Source organism: Diplotaxodon limnothrissa, linkage group LG1 (assembly GCF_057381915.1).
Source record: "Diplotaxodon limnothrissa isolate DT_005_m linkage group LG1, D_limnothrissa_male_GT1.1, whole genome shotgun sequence".
In the NCBI taxonomy this organism is placed as follows: Eukaryota; Metazoa; Chordata; class Actinopteri; order Cichliformes; family Cichlidae; genus Diplotaxodon; species Diplotaxodon limnothrissa.
Window position 1 is genome coordinate 30,548,108 of NC_140596.1, and position 27,602 is coordinate 30,575,709.

Consider the following 27,602-nt stretch of genomic DNA (forward strand, 5'->3'; position numbering starts at 1 on the left):
AGTGCACAGTCTGTGTGTGGTACAGCGCGCGGCAGAGGAACTGGGTACCCAACTGCAGGCTGGCGGTGCGTTTCACAACGGCCGACATTTTAAACAAGAAAAAAAAAAAGAACCGCTTGAGTCGCAAAATAATAATCCCTGGACTTACTGGAAGAGTTTCGAGCTGCTACTGGATCTAACAGAGGCTTTCTTTGAAGTTGTCTGCGGTCAAAAACTCGTCCCAGTCGAGGGGTTTCCAGCGTCCGAGCGGACTGAGCGGCGCTCTCAGTCTCGGGAATCACCGGGGCTTTTAAAGGACTCTCAAGGGGGCAAAGAAGAGCAAAGAAGTGTATGAAAAACAGAAACGACGACGGACAATTGTCTGCGGTGAACGTTACAGATTACCGGATATTAAGCTTCGTGTGGATAATATTTTTTTCATATACATTATTCTTACCTGTGCAGAGGAGAGGAGGAGAGGAATCAGTCGAGACAAAGGTAAAAAAAAAAAGAAAAAAAGAGGGGGGTTACATGAAGAGAGCCGCTAACAAGACGGGTGGTAGTAGTGGTGGCGGTGGCTTTATGGCAGCCGACTTTGAAAGCAGCAGCTCCTTGTTTTCTGATCTTCCAGGACCACCAAAAACAACAGTTGCGTGTTTTCTTTACCCTCTAGTGGAAGACGACTCGTTAGATTTACGAGGAAAAAGCCAAAAAAAAGCGCATCGTGTCGTTGCGGGTGTGATCAAAAGTCTAAACTTTGGGATTTATTTGATCCGTGGCATCAAACGCATTTTGCTGCCACTCTTGGTTTTCTTTTTCCCTTTCTTTTCTTTTGCAAATCTAGACGACAGATTTGTTTTGTGGTACACACGTTCAGAGAATTAGTGGGCAAAAAAAGAAAAGAAAACTACTTTATTCTGCATTTTGCACAAGGTGTATCGGAGAGTTCATAAAGCTCTACGTTCGTGTTGCTTTCAGGCGCTGTGAACGTGATCCAGCTGTTTTCTGTTTGTTTAGGTACAAAAGAAAGGAGCTGATCCATCCGCTGGGCTGGCTCTGAGTGTGCGCCTCGCAGCCGAGAACGAGGCTTTGTCCGCCGCCATCCTGCGCATATCGGGGAGGGGGTGGCGGGGATTTACCGCACCTTCACTGGGATTACGGAAAGAAAGCACGAGAAAAACAACACACAGACTCCCGTGTGGAAAAAAAGACTAGACATGTATCCACAAGGCCGGCATCCGGTAAGTCCCCCGTCTTTAGTCGCTGCTTGTAAATTGATGCAGAAGCGCTGCCCTTCAAAATGGCCTAATTAGCTCGTCAGAGTGAAGCTGCTGATCCACACCTTACTATTTATGGTCTGCATCAGTGCTGCTGAGGGCTTCACTGTGGCAAGGAGAGGCACGGAGAGGTGGTGTTTATTGGAAACAAGATCTGAGATTGTGTTGAACTCGTAAAGTAGATCATCAGTTTTTTTTTTCTTTTTACGGTCCTGAAAGTTAATTGTGCAGTAAAAAAAACAGCACTGTGTGATTTAGAGACTGTACATGGCAAACGGATAAAGTCACATCTCTGTCACTGCACAAGTTGAGTGAAAGCAGCTCCCTCTGCCAGTCCAAGACTCAAGGGAAATGAGAAGACAAACCATTAAAAAAGGACTGAGGGGTGTTATCAAAAAAAAAGAATAAAATAAAGGAGAGGAGGAGGTGCCAAGAGAGAGAGCTCAGCTATGTGATGATGTTATTTACACCTGTGGTATCTCCAATCTCACACTTTTCAGGCTCCTCACCAGCCAGGGCAGCCTGGCTTCAAGTTCACAGTAGCAGAGTCCTGCGATAGGATCAAAGATGAATTTCAGTTCCTGCAGGCCCAGTACCACAGGTAATGACTAGACTACTGTAAAAACCAACGGCTTCCTGGAAACATGAAGCAGAAGCCGTTGATGTTTTGTTCCCTTACTGTAGCTTTGTGCAATCATAACGTGGCGCACAAAAACCAAACGTTTTGCAGCGGTGTACCGATCCTTTTTACAAACGCAATGCTTTTTCTTCTCCACCCAGCCTTAAAGTAGAATACGACAAACTGGCCAACGAAAAGACGGAGATGCAGCGTCACTACGTCATGGTGAGTACTACAGCTATTAAGCCGAGAACAGGATTTGAATGGCGTTTCCTCCCTTTCGCCTCAGGTGGTGAACAGTCACAGGTGCTGAAAAGAACCTGGTTGTTTTTGTAGAGCCTGTGTTAAGACTGTTGACTCACGTCTGAGTTTTCATGGGATAAGAAGGGAGGGGGTGTGAAACTCTAGCCGAGGTCAAACGTCCAACTATTGATTGTGGGGTGTGACCACCCCCCCTACCCCTCCTCTCAGTGGCTCTGGGGTCCTCTTTATGACCCTCCACCGCCCCTCCCTAACACACCCAGCATGGCCCACTGGGGGTTAATGACTGGTCTGCCGTGTGTGTGTGTGTGTGTGTGTGTGTGTGAGTGAATCAGACAGCTTCCTGTGTGTGTGTGTGAAAGTTTTAAATCTTAACTCTCCCAGAGTGAGCCATGTGGTCACACCCAGAGATTTCTCACATATTGGGAGACTTTGTGTGTTTTTCCTTCCAGCTGCAACGATAATGAACTACTTGTTGGATAATTACTTGTTATTGAAATATCAGTAAAATCTATCTCTCTATTAGTAAAAAAAAAATGGATGGAAAATGGAAAAAACTTACATTTGATAATCAAAGTAAGAAATGGATTTAGGTCTCCCCCCCCTTTCATTCAAAAATGTTAAAGATGTGCTGATCACAGTTTGTCAGATGAGAAATGTTCTCATGTTTCTGTATTGTTTCTGATTATAAACTCAAAAGCATGCAAGTTCAAAATGTGTCTGTAAGGGTTTCACATCGCCAAAAACACCCAGGGGCATTTACTAGATGAGTAGCTTTTAGTCGCAGCTTAAATCACGTTCGAAGTCAGAGAGCAGGAAGTTAAAAATCTGACCCTGCGTACTTGCTGCATGTCATTTTGCTTGCTTTGTGCACTGCATGTGTCAGAGCTTTCACCTTTTAATGGAAACCACACTTGAGAAGTGAGATAATACTTGATGCTTATCAAAGTGCTGCAAAGGGTTAAATGTAAAACAGTTCCAAGAGTGCAGTTAAATCTTATTATAGTCAATTCAGAGCTCTCTGATGATCAAATGGGAGACAAAGAAATCTGTGCCTCTGTAAAGACAAGCCAGCTCAAAGCTTCTTGCTAATACAGGAAAGGCTTCATTGTGTGCATGGCAAGAAAAAAGAGAAAAAAAGAACAATCTTTATCTGACAAGTTGTGTAACTTAGACCTCACACTTGTGTATGTGCGTGCTTATCTTGTTTGTACATGAAAGGAATGACTTTAACCAAACGCAGCAGTACGTTTGTTAAATATTATTTTCCCTGTGAGGAACCAGAAGGTGGTGGGAGTAGCTACAATAAATGGAAGCTGTTTGCTGTGTGTTTGATAAACAAGGCAGACAAACTACTAGGCTTTAGTTTGTATCTGTTGGTGGGCTTGCAAGCTTTTTTGGCAATCAGCAGCAGATAATGTTGTTTTCAATAATAGTATTGGCTTTCTCCTTGCTGTCTGGACGGGGTTTGCGCTCAAAGACGAGGCCGTGCCAAGTAGAAGTAAACAGGCGCTGCAGCCAGGCGAGCGTCTGCCGCGGCTGAAAAATGCACGTTGAGATGTCAGCCTCGTCGGCTAATGTCAGTTCGCCCGCGCTTCAGTTGTTATTCTACATGTGATTGACTTTTTTTTATTCTTGTTTGGGTGCTTGAGGGGACCGATAAGATGTCACACCAGTTAACCACTGTTTGTCTTGTTGCACGAATTCTCTGTGCGTGCAGAGAAAAGTCTAGAGCAGTTTGGACTGTCTTGCGTTTTGCTCAATTAAGAATGGTGTCATTATGTATAAACATCTGTCTCTAATTAATTCAACATATGAATTCATTTAAGTTTATAATGTCTTTTTCTGCTCTCTCTCTGTTCTTTTACAGTACTATGAGATGTCCTACGGGCTTAACATTGAGATGCACAAACAGGTATGTAGCCATATCAGAGATGCTTTGTGTACAGCCAAAACACCCCCCTCCCCCATCCCTTCCTAGTGATTAAGAATATAAACACATACACATGCATACCTGATCTTAGTTTCTACCCTCATCCCTAAATGCTTCTGGGAGCGTACACATACTGGCTTCCTGTAGTGAAAACGCTGACAGGCTAAACAACACGAAGGGCACGCTGCCTGATGTGGATGGTTTGATAAGATTAAAGTGAAGTATTTGGCGCAAATTCTGAGAAGATGGTGCGTGTGTGCGGTTTGCCTTTCTGAGTGTGTGAGTGAGCACATACGTTGCCTGCTTTATTCTCCATGCCTCCCAAGTGCCATTTGAGCTAAAAGCTCATTAGTTCAGCTGCCACCCAGTACTGGGCATCATGCTGTATCAAAAATGTCCACAGTTCACTCCATGTCACGTTACCGTTGAGTTAGGTTTAGAAGCGCTGGCCACATTTGTTGGTGTACTTCCAGTTGATCTTTGGTCTGTCATGTCCAGACTGTTTGAAGCAGGTTGGTGGTTTCTTTTTTTTTTTTTTTTTTTTTTTGCTTTTCTGTTTTGTTTTGTGGAAACCGTCCCGATAATGGGATAGTAGTGAAGTAGTCAATAGTGAATTGACTTACTGAACAGTCCTCTAGCAAGAAACAAAAAGTTGAGTAACTCCAGCAGTGCTTTGATGCCCTGTGTGTGTGTGTGTGTGTGGTTTTTTTTGTTTTTTTTTTGTTTTTTTAAATCTATAATACTATAGAGTTGCAAATCTAGAGAATTAACATGAATAATGTTTTCAGTGGGGTTGGGGTGTTTTGGACTGGCTATTGGACACAATTTATTCCCTCAGAATGTTCGTTTGGGCTCTAGGTTTGTTTTTTGTTTGTTTTTTTGTTTTTTTAACATGAATCCAGAGAATAAAAATAGCTGTAAGTTGTGGCTTCTACCTGTAAGATGTCTGTACTTGTTCTGAGAAATCTCACCTGATGAGTTTTGATGCACGCACAGGTTGATCTGGACTGTATGCCAGAGAATTTTTGGAATAGTTGGAGTAAGATATTGTAATCACACACATACTGTAGTCACCAGAGGCCCAAATAAAGAATCAACCCTCTGTAAAAGTCAGATTGCACCTGAAGACAGCACAGCAAAATTGCTCCGTTTAGCTAACGATGTGACCCGAGGCTGTAGTCAGCTGTGTGAAATCACATCAGCATAATGTTTTTATTCTGTTTACTTTAAAAGGAGAAGAACAAAAGATGAACATAATCTCCAGACTGCCCCCTTTTTATCTTCCTGCACTTACATTTCCATTTGCTCTGATTCACACTTGCTTTCTGTTTCCTTCAGTCGCTTTTGCCTCCCTAATTCTCCTTCTCCACCTCCTCTTGGCGCCCTTATGTCTTTTCATTGCGCCCTCCTCCCTTTTCTGCCCCCGCCGCCCCAACGATGTGATGTGAATGATGGTCCTGTGTCATTAGCTGTGTGATATGATGTATGAGAGTGGGAGTCTGTCAGAGGGGGAGAGAGAGAGATGGAGAGGGGTGGGGTGGAGGCTTCATGGCCCTCAGATCCAGAAGGTTAATGGCATCAGTGGGAGGGTAGCCCAGTTGGAACAGCAGCACACTGCGCAATTCATCAAGCGTAGACATTTTCTGTAGGCACGTGGTGTGTGTGTGTCTCTGTGTGTGCATGCGCGCTTACTAGGTGTGTTTACAGTTTATCGTGGAGCTGCCCACCCCCCTTCCTTCACGTTGCTGAGCGTTTCTCTGTAAAGCAACAAGGAGATTGTAGTGATGCAGGGTGGGGGTGGAGCTGGTTGTTGTGGTTAGATGATGGTGGCGGTGGACAAAACAAGTGGGTAAAAAAAGGGGTGTGGTGGTGGGGTAAGGGGTGGAGACAGGAAAGAAGTGAGGGCCTTCAGGGTAAATGGGTTAATCGACTTGTCCTCTCCTCTGCATCTCCTTTGTTTATCAATAAGCCCGGTGGAGACGACTGAGATCTCTGAATAATGCATGCCCCCCCCCCCCAACACACACACTCTCTCTCTCTCTCACTCACACACACACACACACACACACACACACACACACACACACGATCTCCCATCCCTGGTGAACGAGTGTCTGTGGTGACATCAGCGAGTGGTAAACAGATGCCCCTCAGCTGTCCCTGTTATTGGTGCGACCGGAGGGAGGCTGGATTATTGGATGCAGGCAGGCATATTACTTCGCTTGTGCTGAAGATTTATTGCAGTGTGGCAAAGAAATGATAAACTAAGAGCGCGATTGAAAAGAGAGGGGGAATAGGTATAAACACGGGGCGCACATAAATATCTACTCCCGTCCCTTACATGGTAGCACCAGTTGTGTCTTTACACACAAACACTGCAATTCAAGTTCCCGCAGATACAGTTTCCCCTACTGCTGCCGCCGAGCTGAATAGTTGCTATGAAAGGGATCTGTGCGTCTGCCGGGGGGTAATTTGTTTTGACAGTGTCTCTTATGATGGCAAAGAGTGCAGGGTGGAGGTAATCACCCTCGCTTGCTGTCAATAAGTGATTTTAATTAGTGCAGCTCATTAGGCTGCCTCAGCATCGTGCCCTGCTGACTTTGTGATGGGGGATGCTTTGTGTTTTTTGTTTGTTTTTTTTGTTTTTTTTTTTCGCTCCCTCTGTTCTCTGTTGTGGTCCCTGTTTATCTCTCGTACGCTTGCCTACATTTTGATTTTTTTTATTCTTTTTTTTTTTTCTCTCTCTCAAATGTTCTCTCTTTGGCAAAGTGAGTGCCACATGATTAGAAAGCCTGATGAATAAATTCCTCTATTTTTCTACTGTGCTGCTTAACTTAGTTGCACCTTGGGTAGCCATTTTGTGAATTTGCTCCACATATCCATTTCCTCACTTGTTGAATGAATGAGGGAAACAGAGAAAGTGCTTTGTCAAGGAGAGTGAAGTCCGTTTCCTGGAGGAAGAGGGTGAAAGGAGGAGCAGAGGGAGGGAGACGGGAGAGCTTATGCAAATGAATAATTTATACAGGATTCCTGGAATTGTTTGCCAAGGTGATGATGGCCGATCTTTCTCAAAGCCAAAACAAACTGACTATGAGAACACACACACACACAAACTGTGTGTGTGTTTGTGTGTGTCTCAAGGGAGCTTGACGAGGTTACCGGAGGCTGAGAGACCTGCTTTATTTTGATAGCCAGGCTAGAAGGACTGGAAGAACAGTATTACACAATGAGTGTGTGCGCGCTCGCTAAAACCAGCTGATGACAGGCCTGTCATGAATATGTGTGTACATGTAAACTACATAATTCAGAAATAAGAAGCATAAAAAAATGTTGTGTATTTGATGATTTGAGCGTTAACAAAATCAGATGTAATCTGTTGGAAAACAACCTGTTTCCATATGCTCCCCCTGCAGAAAAGTGTGTGTGTGTGTGTGTGTGTGTGAGCTCAAAATAGAATGACATGCACATGCAAAATATTCTTCATGCATTTGTAATGAACAAGATACCTCTAAGTGCCTCTTTCTTTCTCTGCTCTGGCTGAGAAGATAATTCCCAAACAGCCATCTCTGCGCCCCCCACCCCCCACCATCATATGCCACTTGTTTTCCTCACCAATTGAATCCTCGTCAGAGACTCAGCTCTCCACTCGGGGGCTAATGCCTGGAGCGACAAACAGCCAAATGGCTTTCAACGCACCATTGACCGGGGGGGGGCAGGCAATGGAGAGAGAGAGAGAGACAGAGAGTGAGAGTGAGAGCCTCTCCAAACTCTGGTGCTACTAGACAACCCTGAGTACCTGTAATTGTGGAGCTGCAGTGAAAAGCTTCTGCCGGCTCAAAGGCTTCTGTTTTCAGTGGCTTTAAGTGACAGTAAACTCTTTCCAGTGCCCATCTCTGCCACTAAAAGCACTGTGGAAAATAGTGCCTGCAAAGTAAAGTGGGAGTCGTTACGAGCGCTGCAAGTCATTGGATTTGTTATCAATGTGTGCAGGTTTTTTTTTGTTTTTGTTGTTGTTGTTTTTTTATTTTAACCCTTCAGAATGGCTGGCTGTCAAAAAGACGTGCAGATATGCCATCTGCCTGTTTTGCTCTCCTTAACGCATGAACTCTGTCTGAACAGAGCTGAGTGACTAAATACGACACGGAAGGATGAGATGTAGCTGGCAGCATCAGCGATTCGGTTGAGGGGTTTACAGTCACAGGTTGACATGCGAGCCGTGTTTGCCCTCATGATCTCTTAAATCGACGGTCCTGTGTGACACTGCAATAAATTGGGCCCAGAAAGTACAACAGAAATGGATGCAAAGGAAGTCTGCTCCATTGTTTTATTTCCTGGCTCCAAAGTAATATTTAAAGTCGAGGAGGGGTGGGGTGGGGGGTATTTCAGAGGAAGCCATGGGTTTTGGGAATATTTAAGTAGCTCAGCTCTCAAAGCACCTGGTGCTTCAGCTCATGTTTCAGAATGAATTGTTGAGAGAAATCTGTGTTTTTTAGCACAGTACTAAACAACTCAAAAAAAGCAAAGGTGCACCTGAATTCAGTGAATTTTATTTATTTATTTTTTTGGCTTAAAAGTGGTGGCTCTGAAGTGGTGATTTGCACCGAACAAATGGATGCCTTTCTGCGTGAGGGAGGGTTTGTATGGTGGTTGCTCTAATAGCCGAGTGTATCAGCACAACGCCGTTTCTACAGGCCCCATGTTGCTCCCCTTGCAGCCATTTCCAGAGAAGTGGTGTGATACTGAAACACTCTCACCCTACCCATGTGTCATTGTATCCAGCCTCCGCTAATGATGATGGTTTATGAGTCTCCGAAGAACCCCACCACCATCACCACCCCCATTTCCAGTCTCCCAGTTATCCCTCATTAATTTCCCGTGCTGATCAGATCGACAGGCCGAAAATTCAATTTAATGACCTGCCTCTGTGCTGCGCCTAATATGATTTTACAGGCTGTTCTGGTCAGAGCCCCAGCCCAATTTACATAACGATCAGCCGTGCCAGATAGTGTTGCCCCAGCAACAGAAGAGGGGGGAGATGAGAGGAAGAGGAAGGAGGGAGGGCAGAGAGAGTAGTGGAGATTAGTGTGAAGGGGTGCGAAGAAGCGTTTGGAGGAGGAAGGAGGGGAGAAAGCACAGTGCGTCTGAGGTCAGACGGGGGTTGTGAGATAATTCCTGACAGGCCAGCAAAGGTCTCTCTCCTCCTCTTCTCTCCCTCTTTTCTCGTTTCTCCCCCCTCCTCAGAGGCTGTGCAGAAAGCTACTGGCACCTCCTCCCTCCCCCCCTTTCACAGTCAAACAAGGTTAAGGGAGAAAATGAGTGAAGTGCAGCATCGTATAAAACGGCGGGAAGGACCTCTTCAGCCCACACACACCTGCTGGGCCTCCACCCCTAATCTCTCAGAATCAATTAGTTCACCTCCCCCGGTCCAGTCAAACCACATTACCTTAGTGTCACATCAGAGGGTTTCACTTCACCATTCATCACCCCCACACATACCCCACCACTTCTCTTTTATTCTGCTTTCTACTTTTGTGTTCCTCTCCTATGCATCTTCCTCATCTCTTTCTATGGAAAGTGCAGATTCAAAAAAAAAAAGGAAATGGGCTTGGGCAAAATGTCTAGGGACCTTCAAGTGCGGTAGGCGGGCAGCACAGCATATCCATTTGACCAAATGCAGCACTGTAAAGTGCTCCATGTATGGTGAGCCCTCCAGTATCAGCTTACTCTGCCAGCTAATATTCTGTGGTCGATACCAAAGATGCCTCTGATAGATAGGGCCAGAGTTAACCTGTCTGCTTCAGCACGCCCTACCCCCCTCTGTATGGGCCGTAATTATGAAGTATGGACCTCATTAGGGTTTCTCCAGCCAGATGGTATTAGCATATTTCAGGCCTTAATGAAATAAGGCCTGAGCTTAATGGAGGCAGGAGAAAGGGGGAAGCAAATTTGTTCTAAGGCGGTCCCAGTTTAGTTAAGAAATACATGGTGTGTCCGGATGGACACTGCAACATTTAGTGCTATGTTATTGGCTATTCTGTTGTCTGAGGCATGCAGTATGCTGGAAGGATGTCATTCTAATCATTTCTGTCTCTTCTCCTACAGACTGAGATTGCCAAGCGCCTCAATGCAATTCTGGCTCAGATCATGCCATTCTTGTCACAAGAGGTGAGTGTCAACCCAGCCAGCAGCATTTCAGGGATGAGACTGAGACTCATTTGTTTCACATTCTGCTGTTACTGTAGTTGTGACGATGACTATTGTGCAGATAATCTCTGGGGAACAACAGATGATTCACTGCACATAACAATGAGGAAACCCTTTTTTTCCCCCCCTTCTTTTTTTAAATTGACAGTTTTAGCCCACTAAATAATGTATTTGACTCAAACGTCAAACAACTACTGACCACTTCTAAAAATATCGCCCCTTTTCGAGCTCATCCTGTCAACATTGAGCAAATAGTCAAACATAAACACATAAATCAGTTCTTCTGAAGGAACTGGCTTTCCTGGAAAACTGAGATGAGAATTAATGCGCAAGGAAATGAAATGAAAGCAAACCTTCAAACGCCTCAAGCGGCAAACCTCCAGACAATAGATTTCAGTTTCAGTGTTCCTTTGATTCACTCTGACCTGCATTTCTATAATACATATAACACATACAATACAGAGTATTTTTTTATGTCTTGTTTTACCTAGTAGAAGATTCTCCTATTATGTTGAGTGCTATGTAGTACATTGATGTGTTGTTTTATTGACGATAAGTGCCATTAAATGACTATCGTGCATTATGGAGGCCCCCCCCCCAAGCTTAAGTGTCTACTTGTCTAGATGAACCATCAGGCGGGAACTATTCTTCTCCATCAGTGATCTAATCTTTGTTTATGTGTCCTGCAGCATCAACAGCAGGTGGCTCAGGCTGTTGAACGGGCCAAGCAGGTGACAATGACTGAGCTGAATGCTATCATCGGGGTACGTGGACTTCCCAATCTGCCTCTGACTGTGTGTATATCCCCTCTTCTTCCTTCATTTGACCCGAGACCAGAGGCAAAACTGCATACGTGAAGGAGGACCAGCATTCAGATAGAGATATGTAGATTATTGAAGCGTGCTACATTTTGCTCACGGGTGTATTTGACCTTTCTAAGCTTTGGCCGAAGTGTCGCATGTCAAGAATAACCGGGGAAAAGGGCAATAGATTCACAGGGGAAATGGGGGTGAAAAGGGGATAAAAGTAGCTTAGCATATTAATCTGCAGCAATTTTCTTTCACCCGTCTGTGGCATTTGAGTTTTTAGACTGAATGCAAACTAGTAACATCATGTCCTCTTCACTTGTACAGACTTGCCCTGGTCTCAAGTGGTTTATTATGTTTTTATTTGAGTTGACAATGTTTGCAATGTGCTGTCAGTATGGCGTTTTTTTTTTTTTGCTGTAATTTCTGATTGTTGGTTAACCATGACCCGTCAGCACCCAGGTTGCAGCTCCGCTCTGATTTTCCTCCTCTCAGCCAGAGTCAAAGAACATCTGATATATAGTAACACAGTCCAGACTGGGAGATCAGATCATGGTGTTTCTCAGATTTCACTTTGGCTGCACTTTAATTAGATAAAAGGACCCAGCCAACAGGCTTACCCCTACCTCTGACCCAATAGCTCGAGGAATTAAGAGTGGTCAGGTCAGGACAAGCCATTGTGATTACAACAGAGATTACAGCAGCATGAACTTAGCAGGTACTAAGCATTTGAAAGGTGTAGTGGATAAAAGATTTCGGCAGTTGTGGAAGAATAGGGAGAACAGGAACATCTTTTTTTCCTCCCTACTGTTTACTACATTGTTCCCTGATGGTTGCCACAGCTTCTATAATTAAGTCATGTCATTTAACAAGCTTAATTTAGCTATTTATGTTGTTGCTATGGGTAAAAAGTGCAACAAGTTTGTTTGTTTGTTTGAATTATGATGACAATAAATAAAGTTTTCATTTCAGGCGTTATTTGTTACAATCCAATATTTAATGGAGCAAATGATTGGGACAAGCTGCAACAATGTTTTGCTTTTAATTCTTTAAAAAAGTAAGCAGAACTAAATTGTTTATTTGTAAAGCTGTTAATATGAACAGTAGGCGAATAAATCACATTGGTTAACTTAACAGTTGGAGCTTATTTCTTTAAAAAAATCAAATAAAAATCCCAGATGTTTAAATCTAGCAGACAGTACAGGGAAACTCTTTCCCCAAAAAATCCACTCTGAAATATAGCCTGTGCACTGCCCGGATCTTGCATTTGCTTTTCTTAAAAACATACATGCGTATTTGGTTTTGATAGTCAGGTTACATGGTGATCGGAGGCTGTCGACTGAGCAGCGGATTTTAAAATTCGGTTTAGTTTAATGAGCCAGGAGCCGAGGGTAATTATCCACTATTGGCGCTTCTATGTTGTTTTTCCCAACGAAGTCCTTTCCACAACAGGAGTTGACCCTGCCTTCATTAAAGATAGGCAGGGCTAGCCTGAAACACACACACAATAATACACTCAGGAAAACAGGCTTAATTATAGGGTTGAAAAGATGGCAGGTGATCAATCTCCATGCCCCCACAGGGTGGGTGAGGCAGTGATGCTCTAGCGTCTCAACATTAGAGCCTCAGAAACACTCGGAGCATCAAACTCAGGGAGTGTTCACCTCAGTTGGATCAGAAAGTGCATTTGAGACATGCATAAGTTAGAGATTTGCCCTGCAGGCACCACCTGCTGTACTGTCAGGTTGTCATGTAAAGACAACCTGACTGTAAAGAATCCATACACACATACTGTATGGAGTACGTAACAGAACCACCCCACCCTCTCTTAATAGCTGTTAGTGACTGAGGCCAAAAACAGTTTTTCTTTCAATGTGGGCCTCACTCATAAAAACAAATCTGTTAGGTAGCATTATGCCGTAGGAAAGCTGATCGGTCAATTTTCTAGCTGGTTTGGTAGTGTAGTTTATTAAAAGTCGTTCCTAAATAAAAGGGCTAAAAATAATTAGATTAGCATAATTTTTACAGCATCATAAGGCTGGTCTCTACTGGTCTCTCCCCTATTTTGCATGAGTTTTTGGCCAGAAGCAGCGTATGATTGAGTCTGATTTGACAAGTGTCAGAGGTGCAGACTCATTTCCATGTTCCTACCCTCATTTCCATGAATTTGACACAGGGCAAGATTGTAGTTGGGATAATGGTTAACAAGTCAGTTACAGCCGGTGTGCTCCTTATCACGTATCATGTAAATGCTAATCCGCAGAACACGACATAAACCTTCACAGCGTCAAGTTTTGCTGTTGTCACTCCAGTAACAGCGATCTCCTCTCCTTTGCATGTTTTATTTGGCTATGCGTATGTCTTTTATTACAGAGTAAGAGTGTCTACATTTACATAGTGTGACTACAGTGTCCAAATTTACACATGCTTTGACTTAACATCTCACAAAAGCCGGTGATGTCTTCATCCGATTTGAATTCATCACTTGGGGCTTTTTGTCGATTTAATGAGGAAAAATAAATGATTGTATTAAAAATAGCCATCAGGTGCAGCCCTACCTCTGAATCTCTGCTCTCTCCTCTGACCCAGCACCTGCACCCGCCTCGTGGCGTCTACCCAGCCTTCACGGTCAGTGTTGAGAGGAGGGTTTTGAATGATTAGCTTGCAATGAAATGTCTGTTTTTTGTGAAGGGGAATGATGCCTTTTGGAGACAAAGGACAGCTTGGGGCGTGTCAGGTTATTTTTGGCCTCTACTCTGCCCGACTCTGGTGTTGTGCATTTGACAGAACGTTATCTCTTTATTTGACGACTAACCTCAGAAATGTTACCCCCGTTCTTCCACTGCTGTATTCTGCTTTAAACATAGGTTGTAATCCAAATCTTAGAGTCTTTGTTGTGACGACCGAAGAAGATACGATGAGCTCGAAACTGTTGTAAAGCACAGAATAAGTGGGTAATGTGGCGATCATTGCCAGACTTATTAAGCCAGGGTGCCAGCTGGTTTGTGCTGGTGCTGTTGATGCTTGTTCCACCTGACAGTACTGTTCTGCAGGGAGCCAGCTTCGCCTAGTTAACTTTAATTGCCTGTTTCCTGTGGAAGTTGCCTGAGCTGCTGCGGCATTTACACATAATGAAAAAAGATAAGTGTGAAAGGAAGCCAGCTCTTTATCCATGAATATTGAATTGGAGGCAATTTATTTTCTGAAATTTTTTTTTCCCCCTCTTTTTTTTTCTCTCTTCTCTCTCGCTCTCTGCACCTCACGACTCCCTTCCCTCGTCTCTCCTCCTCCTCCTCAGCCATAGCTCGCTAATGAGGCTTCTTGATAATGATCCCTGCACGCTTTTCCTCATTAGGCACACTCAATAGGGACGTCCCTGCCTCAATCCCTCGCTCACTCTCTTTCATTCTCTTGTTATTTTCTGATTCTGCCTCTCCCTCCTTTTCTTGTTCTGGCTGCCCCTTCCTCTCTCTCTCGTTTTTTCTTTTCCCCCTTCTCACTTTTTCCCTTTTTTCACAACAAATAGGCTGCTCGGCAAAGCAGTACAATATCGATTAACAATGCCACCCCTCAGTTGCTTATATCCATTGTGCGATTTCAGGTCCAGCTCGGCATAATGAGCTGACTGAATAATGGCTGCTAAATAAGCCTTTAAATGTGGGAAGTCACTAGATATACCCTTGTCTAGTTTCTCCATTTTATGTAATGAATGTATGGATGAGCTTATTGAAGTTCTGTCTAGCAAGCAGAATAGCAATCATGTTTTTTTTTTTTTCTCCCTTTTTGGAGAGGCAGTTGATGGATGTGCTAAGTGTTATTTAACCTTGTTTTAAAGCACTTGCTTCCCTCTTGCCTGAGTGGCTATTTAACTCCTGTCTATCTACTCTCTCTCCTCTCTGGTTGCTTCTCTCACAGACACATTCAGGGCATCATGGGAGCCGTGTGTGTTCTCCGCCGTCTCTGCTTAACAGCATTTTGCTGAAGGAGTGCATGCTTGCTTGGTTTTCCAGAGTGTTGAAAGGTTTTGAGGTTTTCAAGTGTAGACCTATTGATTTTTTTTTTTTTTTTTTTTTTTTAAACTGTCCCAGCTATGATTGAAGCACAGCGGTTTGGGAGTGAACAAAAGCGTTGTATCGTTTTTGACGACCACAGGTGACGTGTTATTGAGTCAAACACAGTTGTCAGATAAAGGTCACGTACCAAAACAATGAGCAATTTGTAAAGCTTGCAGTGATAAGCGTATCAGTGTGGTAATGAGTGCAGAGCGTGATTTTTAAAGAGAACCAGACGTGTAGAACAAACGTGAGGTCGGGGTCCTTTCAGAGGAGGAACATTATGAGTCATCTGTGTGCAAACTCTGCACGGGTTTGCTAACTTTTACATCGCTGGTGAAACAGCCTTTTTGGGGCAGTTTGTAATTCAAGTGTTGCTCAAGCCTCAAATGGTAAATATCATGTGGCTGCAGCTCCTCCTTGTTCTGATTTGCTTTCTTTAATAGGAATTTAAATTGAATATCTTTATACTCAAACACCTGTCAGTTTTTCTGGGAAGTAGTGATTGGTATTTCACACTATTTCCTGGTGGAGCTGGATCCACATGTTGGCGGAGACTTGCAGGCAGCTATTACGCATAAACTGTTTGGCTTTCAACTGAATGTCGTCAAAGCCAGCTCTAATGCAGCAGAGTGTGCTCATTCATGGATCCACTTCCCAGCCGACCCACTTGTCCTCTGTCGTGTCTCTCGTCTCTCTGCGTTTGTTTGCAGCAGCAGCAGCTTCAGGCTCAGCACCTCTCTCACGCTGCCCACGGTCCCCCGGTCCAACTGCCCCCTCACCCTTCAGGCCTGCAGCCGCCCGGCATCCCCCCCGTGACGGGCGCTGGCTCCGGCCTGCTGGCTCTAGGCGCTCTTGGCAGCCAAGCCCACCTGCCTGTGAAGGATGAGAAGAACCACCACGACCTGGAGCACCGAGGTGAGGAGCAAAGCCTGCCACACACAAACACGCTGCCTATGGCATTTTAGGGATGATGGCTAACTGTAGCTGCCAAGCACTGATTTCTCCAGCCAAATATATTAATCAGTGAAACACATCAATATAGGTTTTTAAATGTTTTTGTACCAAATGCTTGTGTGACAAAAAAAATTTTATATTAGATTTTAGATGTTTTTCTTGTCAATCCCTTGATTGTGTCAGCATGAAAATAGTTTATTCTGACACAAGACAACATAAGTTGTAATCATTCCTTTACCATTAGTATTAAGGCTTTAAAAGCCATTAACATATCAGCAATTGAGGTATCAGGTTAATAATTGTTGATCTTAAATATGAAAATTAAACATGTCTTCCAAGTGGTATCAAAATCAATACTGCTGAGTTGCTGATATGAGTAATCCTGGTGACACCCATACTAATTTGTGTTTTGCTTTTCTCTCTCCTGGCCCCTCATCTTTTCACTCGCCCCTGGCCATTCCTCTGAAAGAACGCGAGTCGAGCACGGTACGTTGACTCTCCGTCTCCTGTGTGTCGCTCTCTTGCTTACTGTGTTTGGTGATTAGGTGTCTTTACATAGACGACAGCCCTTTGTTCAATAGAAACTCATGTGCGGACACACACACACACACTGCTGTAGTCACAGGGGTATAAGCTGACTGAATCAAATAATTACGTCTGGCCAAATAAGCCAGTGCCATCTAATCCAGGTGGAAAATGACTCCAATCACTGAGCAAGGATTAGTAGTCAGCAACCTCCTTTAATTTCAGCACAATTAAAAGCGACTTTGACTCTCCTTCTCTTCATCCCTAACCACCTTAAAGGATTTACTGGTTGCATGTGTCCCCTACCTGGCTCTTTACATCCCCTCTTATCTACCTGTCTCCTTTTCTTTTGCTAATTCTATTATTTTTCTGCTCTGTATTCTTATCTTAGTCATTCATTCCTTTCCAGCGCTTTTTTGATTCACCCTCCAGTCTCTCGCCGTCACAGTCTCTTCCTTCTCATGTTAAGGTCCTTGTTTATTGGGCTAGCTTAAAGCTCTCAGTTAGCCAGAGTGCAACGCTCTGTTGGATCTGCTTGGCCAGATTGAGTTCCCATTGACTGACCATCCTGAATGGACCCACTCATGTCTGAAGGGAACCCAAACTCGTCCCTCTTCTCATGTGGTGACGAGCGGCTGCCAACGCCACCTTACCTGATCTCCCCGCCACAGTCTTCTCCCTCTCTTTTCCAGTTTGCGCACACAGTCTTCCTGTCCTTTTGTGTCAGGTCATCTGATACTGGAGTTGGAGGCAAGTGCAGGGTTATTGAGTCTAAGCAATCCTTGAAAGGCTTCAGACTCAGATACACAGACAGGCTGCAGTAGATTTTTATCGGTCTATCTTTGCACCAAACCAGATTAAAACTCTTCCACAGCAGCAGCTGAACCTGAGGAGGAGGCCAAAAGCTGCTTGGTTAGCGTAAATGGTTGGGCAACTGTAGTGGAAGTGTATGTTGTTAACTCCTCCAGCACACTTTTTTTCCTCACACTCTCCTCAATTTAGGAGGTTTTTATCTCACTAGGTTTTCAAGCTGTTACCTTTCTATGCTGTTCTTTCTTTTTGAGTCAGCCAATATGTCAGAAACCTCCCTACTGTCTCTTTCACCAGGCCTTTCTGTCTCTGATGAAGGCAGGGATTTGTTGAGCTACCTAACAGTGTGGGCTATCCTCAGGGTGTTCTCGCCTACACTTCCTCCCTCCTTCTCCCCCTGCCTTTTGGCCTGTTTGGCAGTGCCACCCCACCACACCAGCGCCCAGACTACAAAAACCCTGTTTGCAGCTTCTGAGAGAGTGCCAGCCTGTCCGAGCATTCCCACTAGTGGGGAGGACTCATTGCCACACTGCTATGCTCTCATTGCTTGCCAAGTTCCTTTCCTGTTTTGCTCTCTTGTCTGCCTTCATTTTCTTTTCTGGTTTTTTTTTTTTCTTCCTTTCCCCTTCATTTTCTCACTCTCTCTTTCATGGCTCTTTTCTCTGCTGGCAGCACCCTCTTTCACTTTGCTCTCTGGTCCAGGTTCCCTTAGTGGCCTCTTTCTTTGCTTCCTCTTTTTTTAAAAACATTAGTTCATTTTCATGAACTCTACAGTCAGTGTTTTTTCACTGTGACCTGTCACATTACAGAGATAAGCACACATACAGGAGCAGCAGCCTTAGACTTGGTTTTTGTGGTCAGTTTTGTTTTTATTTGCATGTACTTACTGTTATGCAGTACTGTTATGAATGTGGCTTGTTGAGTTTGAGTTGGTAGCGTGTTTCTGGCTTTCTTGTGTGTGTGCATGCTTCAATTTTTTTTCCTCTTTGCCTCTGCTCTTTCATCACCTTGTGTACCACTCTCCCATTGGTGTTCTCTGTGTTTATGCGCTAGCTGTTTCCTCAGTCTAGGACTGTTGTCCAGTTAGCTTTGCACCCAATAGTGTTACTGGTCTGACAAAGGAAAGGGCACTAGAGTCCTCTCTGGGTGAAAACGCACTGCTCGGTAGCATGCGCCTCTCATCAAGGTTTGTCACCTGCTGCATTTAAACTACAAAACAGTGACTTTGCTGAAGGGCACAATCTGGCAGAAAAGAGTTTGCTCTACATCACAGGCTCCACTCAACCGATAACTCCATTCATTTGCAATATTGGGTTGCCAAGACAGCAGCTTAAAGTGCTGAAAGATTGTTTCAGAGATTTATTAAAATGCAATTCTACATAATGCAACACACCGTAATGTCCTCATAGCTCTCTAAGCACATATAGTTCAGGATATTTATTGTTTTAAAGAGACTAAAAGGGAACTGGAGACTGATGTGGTCTGTCTGCATGTTCTTGTTGGCAGAATAACTCAGTTTCGCCATCAGACAGCCTGCGGGCAGCAAGCGAGAAGCACCGCAGCTCATCAGACTATGGTCTCGAGTCCAAGAAACGCAAAGTGGACGACAAAGACAGCATGAGCAGATATGTGAGTGTTTGTTTACTTTTCGTCCAAATAATAAAAAAATGATGATGTTTGTAGCCTGTTTCGTTTCAAAATTTACCTTTCAATTGCTAATTGCGGTTTTCCTGGAAGGGTATACCTGAGTTTATTCAGTTAGCTTAGTAATGAAACTTACTTAACGCTAAATGCAAAGTTTATTATGTGCATACTGTTTCTATCCACAGACTTGTCTTCATATTAGTTAAAATTAATGCCAGGTTGCAAAGTTCTCCCAAAGACACTTCATTGAAGATGTAAATATTAGAAACTGTGGCAAAGTGTTACATTTAGCATTTTGAACTTTTGTCTGTGTGCAGCAAATAACCCTGTAGCTCATTCATTCTCAGTCTTCACATCTGGTCTGTCAAGAATGTGGACCACTTTGGTTTATGCTGTAATTTTTGCCGTCCCAGTGAGCTAACCCGTTACTCCGTCATTTCAGGACAGTGATGGAGACAAAAGTGATGACTTGGTGGTGGATGTCTCCAATGAGGTAAGACTGCAATTAAACTGAGCTGCTCAGTCACATTTTTCAGTGTGAAGGCTGAACACAAAACTAAACACAGCTCTCTTTTGTCTGCCGAAGCCTCAACACCTTTCCACATTGCCAAAAAGTCTATCAAAATATTGGTTGTGTGCGATGAGTGTGTGTTTACTTGCTGTATTTCTTTTGCCACTCATGCAGAAAGTGCGACAAAGAATACAAAGAAAAAGGGGGTGACAGGTGAATGAGAAGTGCGTGCATGTGTGTGTGAGAAGGAGAATGTGAACGTGCATGAGTATATTTATCTGTGTTTGCACATGAGGCCCCGGTTTGTTTGACCTACATGTACATGCCAGTGGCTTTCCTCCAGTCTGTTTGCTCAGTCTCGCTCTCTGTCTGTCTCATTTAACTCTGTAGGATCCGGCCACCCCTCGAGTTAGCCCCGCTCACTCCCCTCCTGAAAACGGGCTGGATAAATCACGAGTCCTGAAGAAAGATGCTGCCCCCAACAGCCCCGCCTCTGTCGCCTCTTCGGGCAGCACGCCGTCCTCTAAAGCTAAGGACCACGCCCATGTGAGTGTCAGTGACATGCTGCAAGACTAGAGAGAAGCTGAAATAAGGAGGTTACAGCGGAAGGGCAGGGGAGGCTGAACTGACACACTAAAGAGCATTTGTCAAGTGAAGTGGATGTCTGTGTGAAAGACTAATACGCAGGCTTAGCAGTTAGCTCTTATGCGGGGCTTGCGAGGGCAGAGGGTAGATGCACTCTCAGGAAATCAAACCCTATGGCTCAGCCCTCTCAATCTCCTTTATGGCTTACCCAATAAATGGTCATTTCTCCCTCGGCCTCAGGCTGTAAATAACCCAGAGACACAGCAGCGGGGGAACTGCTGTCTCTGTCTTTTTATGCTGCAACTCATCTTCTCTCCTTCCAACTCCCACTTTCTCTAATACTGAAGTGTTCACTGACACGGCTATGTTAGTGAAATGTTTTTTGTAAAGCTAAGGATTAGGATAGCTTTTTAATCCACATCATCTCTCTCCACCTATAATGTCACTAGGCTAAACCCCCAATTCTTCAGCCTCCCATTTGCCAAACATTGAAGGATTTGGATTAATTATAAGAGGTGTTTGGGACATCATCTTGAATGTCTAGCCACTCCTAATAAGCTTGACTTCTAAGCAAAGGTTTATATCCGTACCCCCAAACACACAAACACACACCATGGCTGTAATGGAAGTGTCAGTGTTAGATTGGATTACCTCAAGCCGTCCACTCAGATTGTCACTCTGGATTTTCCTGCCAGTGAGGGTATTTTTGACTCTGTGGGGGATTTTGAACTCTGGTATGGATGCTGTTTGTGTGCCCATGTGTATGTGCACGCACATGTGAACTTACAACTTTCAGTAATAGGATCCAAATCACACTGAGGTTAAAAGTTGAAGACTATCTCTGTTTTTTAGAATGACAAGTCATCTACGCCAAGCTTGAAGTCAAACACGCCTACACCGAGGAACGAGGCGCCGACACCTGGAACAAGCACCACTCCAGGACTACGGCCTCTAACTATGGGCAAACCGTCCGGCATGATGGAGGCATTGGGTGAGTATCTGCAAGATAATGTTGTTTGTTTGTTTTTGTTTTTTTGGGGGGGGTTGTAATCAAATCATCCAAATGTCACATCCAGTCATACAGGCCCACAGGCAAGCCAGCACCGACTGGTTGTTAGGAAAAATGTATAGTTCCCAGCACCAACCACCATAACAACTAATAATTTGAATTTCAACTGAATTTGACTGGGGTCTTATTGGACCAAGGGGAAAAAAAATCTCCTTCACATTTAAAGTTCATTTTAAAATTTGACAAAAACACCTCACCCAAAGCTGCTCCCAATTCCTAACCCCCTAACCATGTAATGTAATGCAATTTTCAATGCAACCCTGCGCTCACTGTAACAAATCATTGTTTGATGCCTAACAGAATGAATGATTCTTTCTTCTATGAGGTTTTTATATTTATCTTTATCTGGGTTTTTTTGTTTGTTTGTTTTTGTTTTGTTTTTTCTCTCCGTCAGCCGCGCCAGCCCTGCGTACCCCCCTGTCCATCGCCGGTTCTTATGCCACTCCCTTTGCCATGATGGGTCATCACGAGATGAACGGATCCCTGACGAGTCCTGGCGTGTATCCGGGTCTCATTTCCCCACAGATGAGCGCTGCAGCCGCCGCCGCCTACGGACGCTCGCCAATTGTAACTATTCCAGCTTCTATAAAGCATTTATTAGTGAAAATGAGGATTTATCACACACATCTGAATAAATAATGATTTGCCCGTTAGATAACGGCAGCCCTCGCGAACAGCTGTATTTATTATCCGCCGCTACAGTAGGTTGTGTTTGCAAAATGACTTTGAGAAACTTGAGCATTCCTTCTGCATTTCCATAACTCATTGTGAATATTTCTGCTTGGCTGGCTGCAGCTTGTTGTGTGTACATAATGAGAAAGTAGAAAGACGGCCCAGCTCCTTTACTTTGATGTTGGCTAGTTAGCATTCTAAAGACTAGAGAAAAATACATAAATCTTGGCCTCAAATGCATCTCCATGTTTGAAAATCTCTGAGCCCTTCATTAGCATTAGCATGTGGGATGTTATAGCCTTGTGCAAAGCTCCGCTGTATGCAGTGAAGCTCAGTCTGTGCCTTTCAAGGGATTTGCCTGGAAACAATGGTACAAGGGTTTCCCGAGGCGTAAGCACCTAAAGCAAGGCTGCAATCCGAATGTTAGCTTATTTTTAGTATTTATTTATTTATTTATTGTCATTGTCAAGAACAATGAAATTGCGTTTGGGGCTTCCATACAACCCAAAAACGCCTGATTTATCTTTGCAGGTTGTTTGCTAACTGTTCCGCCGTTTTGTTCATGCAGGCGGGCTTCGACCCACATCCTCACATGAGAGCCTCTGGGCTGCCAGCCAGCCTCACTTCCATTTCTGGAGGAAAACCGTGAGTATTTAGGTTTTGTGTTTAAACTAGATTTGCATTTAATGGATTGCTTGAACTTCTAATGAGCTTTTCCATTCCTCTCTGTTCTGCAGAGCCTATTCTTTTCACGTAAGTGCAGATGGTCAGATGCAGCCCGTGCCCTTCCCTCCAGATGCACTGATAGGGCCAGGCATCCCACGGCACGCTCGCCAGATCAACACACTCAGCCACGGGGAAGTGGTGTGCGCCGTCACCATCAGCAATCCCACACGTCACGTCTACACCGGTGGCAAGGGTTGTGTCAAGATCTGGGACATCAGCCAGCCAGGCAGCAAGAGCCCAGTGTCCCAACTCGACTGCCTGGTAACTTTGTTATTTCGTTAGAAGTCTCAGGAGGAGAAAGTGTGAAATGTGATTTAGATGCGTGTCATTAGACTAGCTGTTGTAAGGCTTCCAACCAGAGCACAGACATAATGCATTCATGTTTCATGAAGTCTGTGTGATTGGTCACTTCATTAAGAGTTTTCTTAAGCATCAAATGTAGCCTGACCCCACATCCCCCAGTAGCTTTCCTCCTGATCCCAGCAGACACAGATGTGAATAATTCAGCATAGTGTCTCACTGCTGTGCTGAAATAATCCTTGGTAAGGGGAGGGGGAGGGGGAAAAAAAGCCTGCTGAGTAATGATGTTCTGATTGGCCAACCCTGTCTGCCATTACCCAGCTCATTACTTCCTCCCAACTGCCTCCTGTTTCTCATTTTGATACTGTAGCTTCATGCAGTTATACTCGTCTGGCCTCCAACACCCTTAAGGTTCGTCCAGAGTGCAATCGGGTCTTATAAAGTCATCAGGGTGCTGTTTTAATTCCACCAAGAGCTCCCACGGTCCTATTGATCTGTCTTCTTGCTTTCTCGGAGCCTGGCCAACAGCTGCAGCCCCACACGTTCTTTCTGCATCTCTTGTTAACGCTGACATCCACATATTCGCTGTATCAGAAACAAGAGTCGGCTACAGTGTGAAAACTTGTCAAAGAAAATCTGCTTTTGAGTTTAAAAAAAGGAAGCCTTAAATTAATACACTGATGTGCGTCGCTGATGTCTTTGCTTTTCAGCAGAAATATAACCGTCTTCTTCAAATCACTAATTATGCAGATATTTCACATGTAAAAAAAAAAAAACACAACACACAGATTATATCCAGTCATTAAGATTGGGGCGATACCCTGTCTTTGTTTATGCTCCAGAACAGAGACAATTACATCCGCTCCTGCAAGCTGTTGCCTGATGGCCGCACCCTAATAGTGGGTGGCGAGGCCAGCACACTGACCATCTGGGACCTGGCCTCACAGACGCCCCGCATAAAGGCTGAGCTCACTTCCTCTGCCCCAGCTTGCTACGCACTGGCTATCAGCCCTGACGCCAAGGTCTGCTTTTCCTGCTGCTCCGATGGAAACATCGCTGTGTGGGACCTCCATAACCAGACCCTGGTCAGGTCAGTACTTTGGAGCAGGGGATTTGTTTTAAACACTGCATTTAACAAAACGGTCAAACGTCAACATAAGACACCTGCATGGAGAACTTTCTTTGTTCCTGGTCTAATTTTTGGCATCTTGTTGTTCCAGGCAGTTCCAGGGCCACACGGATGGAGCCAGCTGTATTGACATCTCCCACGACGGGACCAAACTGTGGACCGGAGGACTCGATAACACGGTCCGCTCCTGGGATTTGAGGGAAGGGCGACAGCTCCAGCAGCATGACTTTACCTCACAGGTAACAAAAAGTGGGGGGAAAAAACTTTTCTGTACATCCAGTTATAGTACTGAGTAACCTTTCTGACATGTCTTAGGCATTCAGTTTAGAAGTAGCAGTTAAGGGTTGTTTTAATGATTCTGGTTAGGGGATTCTTGGCTGCTTTGATGTTGTTGCTGATCCTGCTCTGTGCTTGTTGCAGATCTTCTCATTGGGCTACTGTCCCACTGGGGAATGGCTGGCCGTGGGTATGGAGAGCAGCAATGTGGAGGTGCTCCACCACACCAAGCCTGACAAGTACCAGCTGCACCTGCACGAAAGCTGCGTTCTTTCACTCAAGTTCGCCTACTGTGGTAAGTACTAGAGGAAGAGCTGTTTATATATTACAGACCTGTGAGCAAGAAAGTTTCATTTCACTTTTATCTGGCAATTATAGTGTTTAATGTTTGAGTGGCGCCAGATTTTGGCATGAATCCTATACTCCCACACGAAGGACGGCACGACCAAATGAGGGATGTACATGAAATTGTGTGCTACTCGAGCTGATGACAACAATGCTTCCCTACGTGTAACAGAACCTGCAAGCAGGGACAGACATGAAGCAAACAGACATGATGATAGCGAAATGTTATGATTGTGCTACAAACAAAAGCTAATCATGCGGTGACTATACTTGTCTTTGCTTATAGTGGACGTGTACTCTAACATAAGTACCTGTAGAGCAGCAAGTGTAGTCATAGCAGCAGAGAGGATGAGTAATACCAGTGAGCTGCGCTCTCCATCCTTTCTCTTAATGGTTTATCCAGTTAAGGGTCACGTTGGCAGCTATCATAGATCCACTTTAGAAATGACCTAGCGTGCAGGACTTTGGACAGCACGCAAGCACCACAAAGAAAAGGCAACTGTTGGATTCAAACCGCAAACTTCCTTTCTTCAAGTGGACAGTTTTCACCACTGAACCATCATGGCACCCAAACAGAGCCAGTTCATTTATATTAAAAAAAAAAAAGGAACTGGCTTGTTTTTTGTACAAAAATATGTTAAGCTATTGTAATCTTCTTGTGTGTGTGGCAGGTATCACATACCTGTCGATGAGAAGATGTGGTCTAGATTGATTCTGCATTCACAATGAGCAACCATTGCTGATAACGGGGTTTTGGTACCAACAACCAGAATTGTATATAAAAAAAAAAGTCAGCTTGGGAATGCTTGCTTTAACATGTATTAGCAATGTTAAGAAAACATAACTGAAAAGTTAAACAAATGCATAAAATGTGAAATATTTAGAGACGCTTGGTGGTTAGTCTGCTACTCTATAGGTTTTTTTGGGGGGTACTGGTGAGAGAATTTGGACTCCTGACCTAACATCCCTGACCTGGCCGCCTGTTAAATGTGGTGAACATGGATTTTTCCGGATCTTTAACTTGTCTTGACAGCCGCTTGGGCTCGAAACCACATCTTTACACACTGCCTGGCCAGGATTTTGCAGTCTCTGTGCAGCTGGTTACTACTCTCTGTACTATAAAAACAAACAGGACCACCATTTGTGTAAATCCAGAAATGACTGAATGTGATTAAAGTGCTGTTTGTTTGCTTTTCAGAATATTTTTATGAACTCTTAATGAGTGCAGCTTATTTGTAAAAAGTGAAATGTGACACTTATGCAGCTCACATGACTGAGTCTGAATTTCAGGGGGTGAGGACTGTACGCGTGAACATGGGAGAAGTTACTTTACAAACAGGATCATTAGGGAAATTTGTTAATGCTTTTTAGCGAGGATCACTGTGCCTGTTAGGCAGACCAGCTGGTTTCCAGTTTGAGGCTGAGACAAATGAGGTTTTACTGCTGCACTTCTCCTAGAAATGTCCATATTCATTTAGTCTCCGAAGACCCCCCACAGCACCGTCTCATATCTCTGCCGCCACAGAACTAGTTCATTCAAATAAAGCTCACTGCTTCAGAGCTCGCGCTGTCACTAATTAAATCATTAGCCAAATAGTCAATTGGGTAATTAATCAGAGGGTGATTAAAATAATTATCTAAGAGGAAGTGGTGCGAGTCTCCTTCATTATGGGCATTTTATGATTGCTGGTGTAGTGGCAATTTTTCCCCTTCAGGTTTTTATGGCCATTGATGATGTTATTACAGTCACGTGTTGGCTGTGTTCTGCACAGCTCTATTGCAGGACTGAAGGACAGCAGTGACCATGTTTGTGTGTCTCTCTCAGCACACACACATTGGATTGTACTCTAAAGAGGTGTGTTCTGTGTTTGCAGGTAAATGGTTTGTGAGCACAGGGAAGGACAACCTGCTGAATGCATGGAGGACTCCTTATGGTGCCAGCATATTCCAGGTAACTGGATAACTACGAACACACAGCTCCAGTCGAAGGTTTGGACATGAAGGAGCGAGTGTGTCCAAACTTTTTAACTGGAGCTGCAGTGCAAAGAGAGGCCGATGGGTCCTAGAATAATTTTGGCTGGAAAAATGGCTAAATTCAGATTGTTTTAATCTCACACTGCACTTGTATACAACTCATTAGTTTTGTTTCTTAATTTTAAAATGCAAGCCGAGGCTTTTCCAGTTCAGATTTCTGGTTTATATTTTGTCCTTGAGCTAATGTGACATCAGCCGATTCTTCCTGAAGGACAGTTGGGCAGCTAATTCATGAGTAATCTGACTGAATTAAACAGCTGTGTACCCACATGGTGCTGAACAAATCACATAGTTTTCTCTCCTTGTGGTTAAAATATTGAGTCCAAGACTGAGAACCTGAAAACCGACACAAAAGAAATGATGACTTGGAATATTCAGTGGTAATCCTGTTTTCTTTTCTTTCCACAGTCGAAGGAGTCGTCCTCCGTCCTGAGCTGTGACATCTCAGCAGATGACAAATACATCGTGACAGGATCCGGTGACAAGAAGGCCACCGTCTACGAGGTCATCTACTAGAGAGAAAGAGGCTCCCGCTCTGCTTCAGCACTTCTACTGAGATTAAAGTTTTCTCCCTGACCAACCGTCTGCGGGCTGCAGATTTCTCAAAGTGTACTCGTGGAAATCAGAGGCGCTGTCGGCCTGAGGATGCTTGTACTGGAAAGAAATGAACTTTTTTTCGTCCTTTTGTCTTTGGGTTTATTTTTGGGTTGCACTTTTTTGATTTTTTTCTTTCCTCAAGAATATTTGGATGTAACCTGGTGAAGCAGCGCTTCATTGTGAGAAACTCCTTCCCCAGACATCTTGTGCAAAGTGTACATATTGGAATAAATAAGACATTTTATATATATTATAAAAATATATATATTTTCATGTCCTGGGTGTACTTGT

General features: G+C 44.1%; 1 protein-coding gene across 6 annotated transcripts; it reads left to right on the top strand.

The window, feature by feature from the left end:
• tle3b (TLE family member 3, transcriptional corepressor b) lies at positions 1–27,602 on the top strand. Of its 6 annotated transcripts, none has more exons than XM_085349704.1 (22): positions 1–477; positions 997–1,220; positions 1,757–1,857; positions 2,037–2,100; positions 4,007–4,051; positions 10,172–10,234; positions 10,963–11,067; positions 13,669–13,707; positions 15,845–16,049; positions 16,558–16,574; positions 18,930–19,052; positions 19,510–19,560; positions 19,969–20,124; positions 21,016–21,154; positions 21,627–21,799; positions 22,473–22,549; positions 22,642–22,891; positions 23,773–24,020; positions 24,151–24,298; positions 24,480–24,630; positions 26,555–26,631; positions 27,123–27,602. In XM_085349704.1, the coding sequence occupies exons 2-22, from the start codon at positions 1,197–1,199 to the stop codon at positions 27,228–27,230; spliced, it is 2,364 nt and encodes a 787-aa protein (XP_085205830.1). In that variant the 5' UTR covers positions 1–477; positions 997–1,196; the 3' UTR covers positions 27,231–27,602. The 6 variants fall into 6 exon arrangements, with proteins under 6 accessions (XP_085205830.1, XP_085205839.1, XP_085205847.1 ...); XM_085349713.1 differs by having other exon boundaries at positions 15,848–16,049; XM_085349721.1 differs by having other exon boundaries at positions 10,963–11,037; positions 15,848–16,049.

Bases quoted from the DNA above. Each gene is read 5' to 3' on its own strand.
- tle3b (XM_085349704.1), top strand. From the start codon at position 1,197: ATGTATCCACAAGGCCGGCATCCG. The intron at 19,053-19,509 runs GTGAGTGTTTGT...CCGTCATTTCAG, and splicing joins AAGACAGCATGAGCAGATAT to GACAGTGATGGAGACAAAAG. The intron at 22,892-23,772 runs GTAACTTTGTTA...TTTATGCTCCAG, and splicing joins TGTCCCAACTCGACTGCCTG to AACAGAGACAATTACATCCG.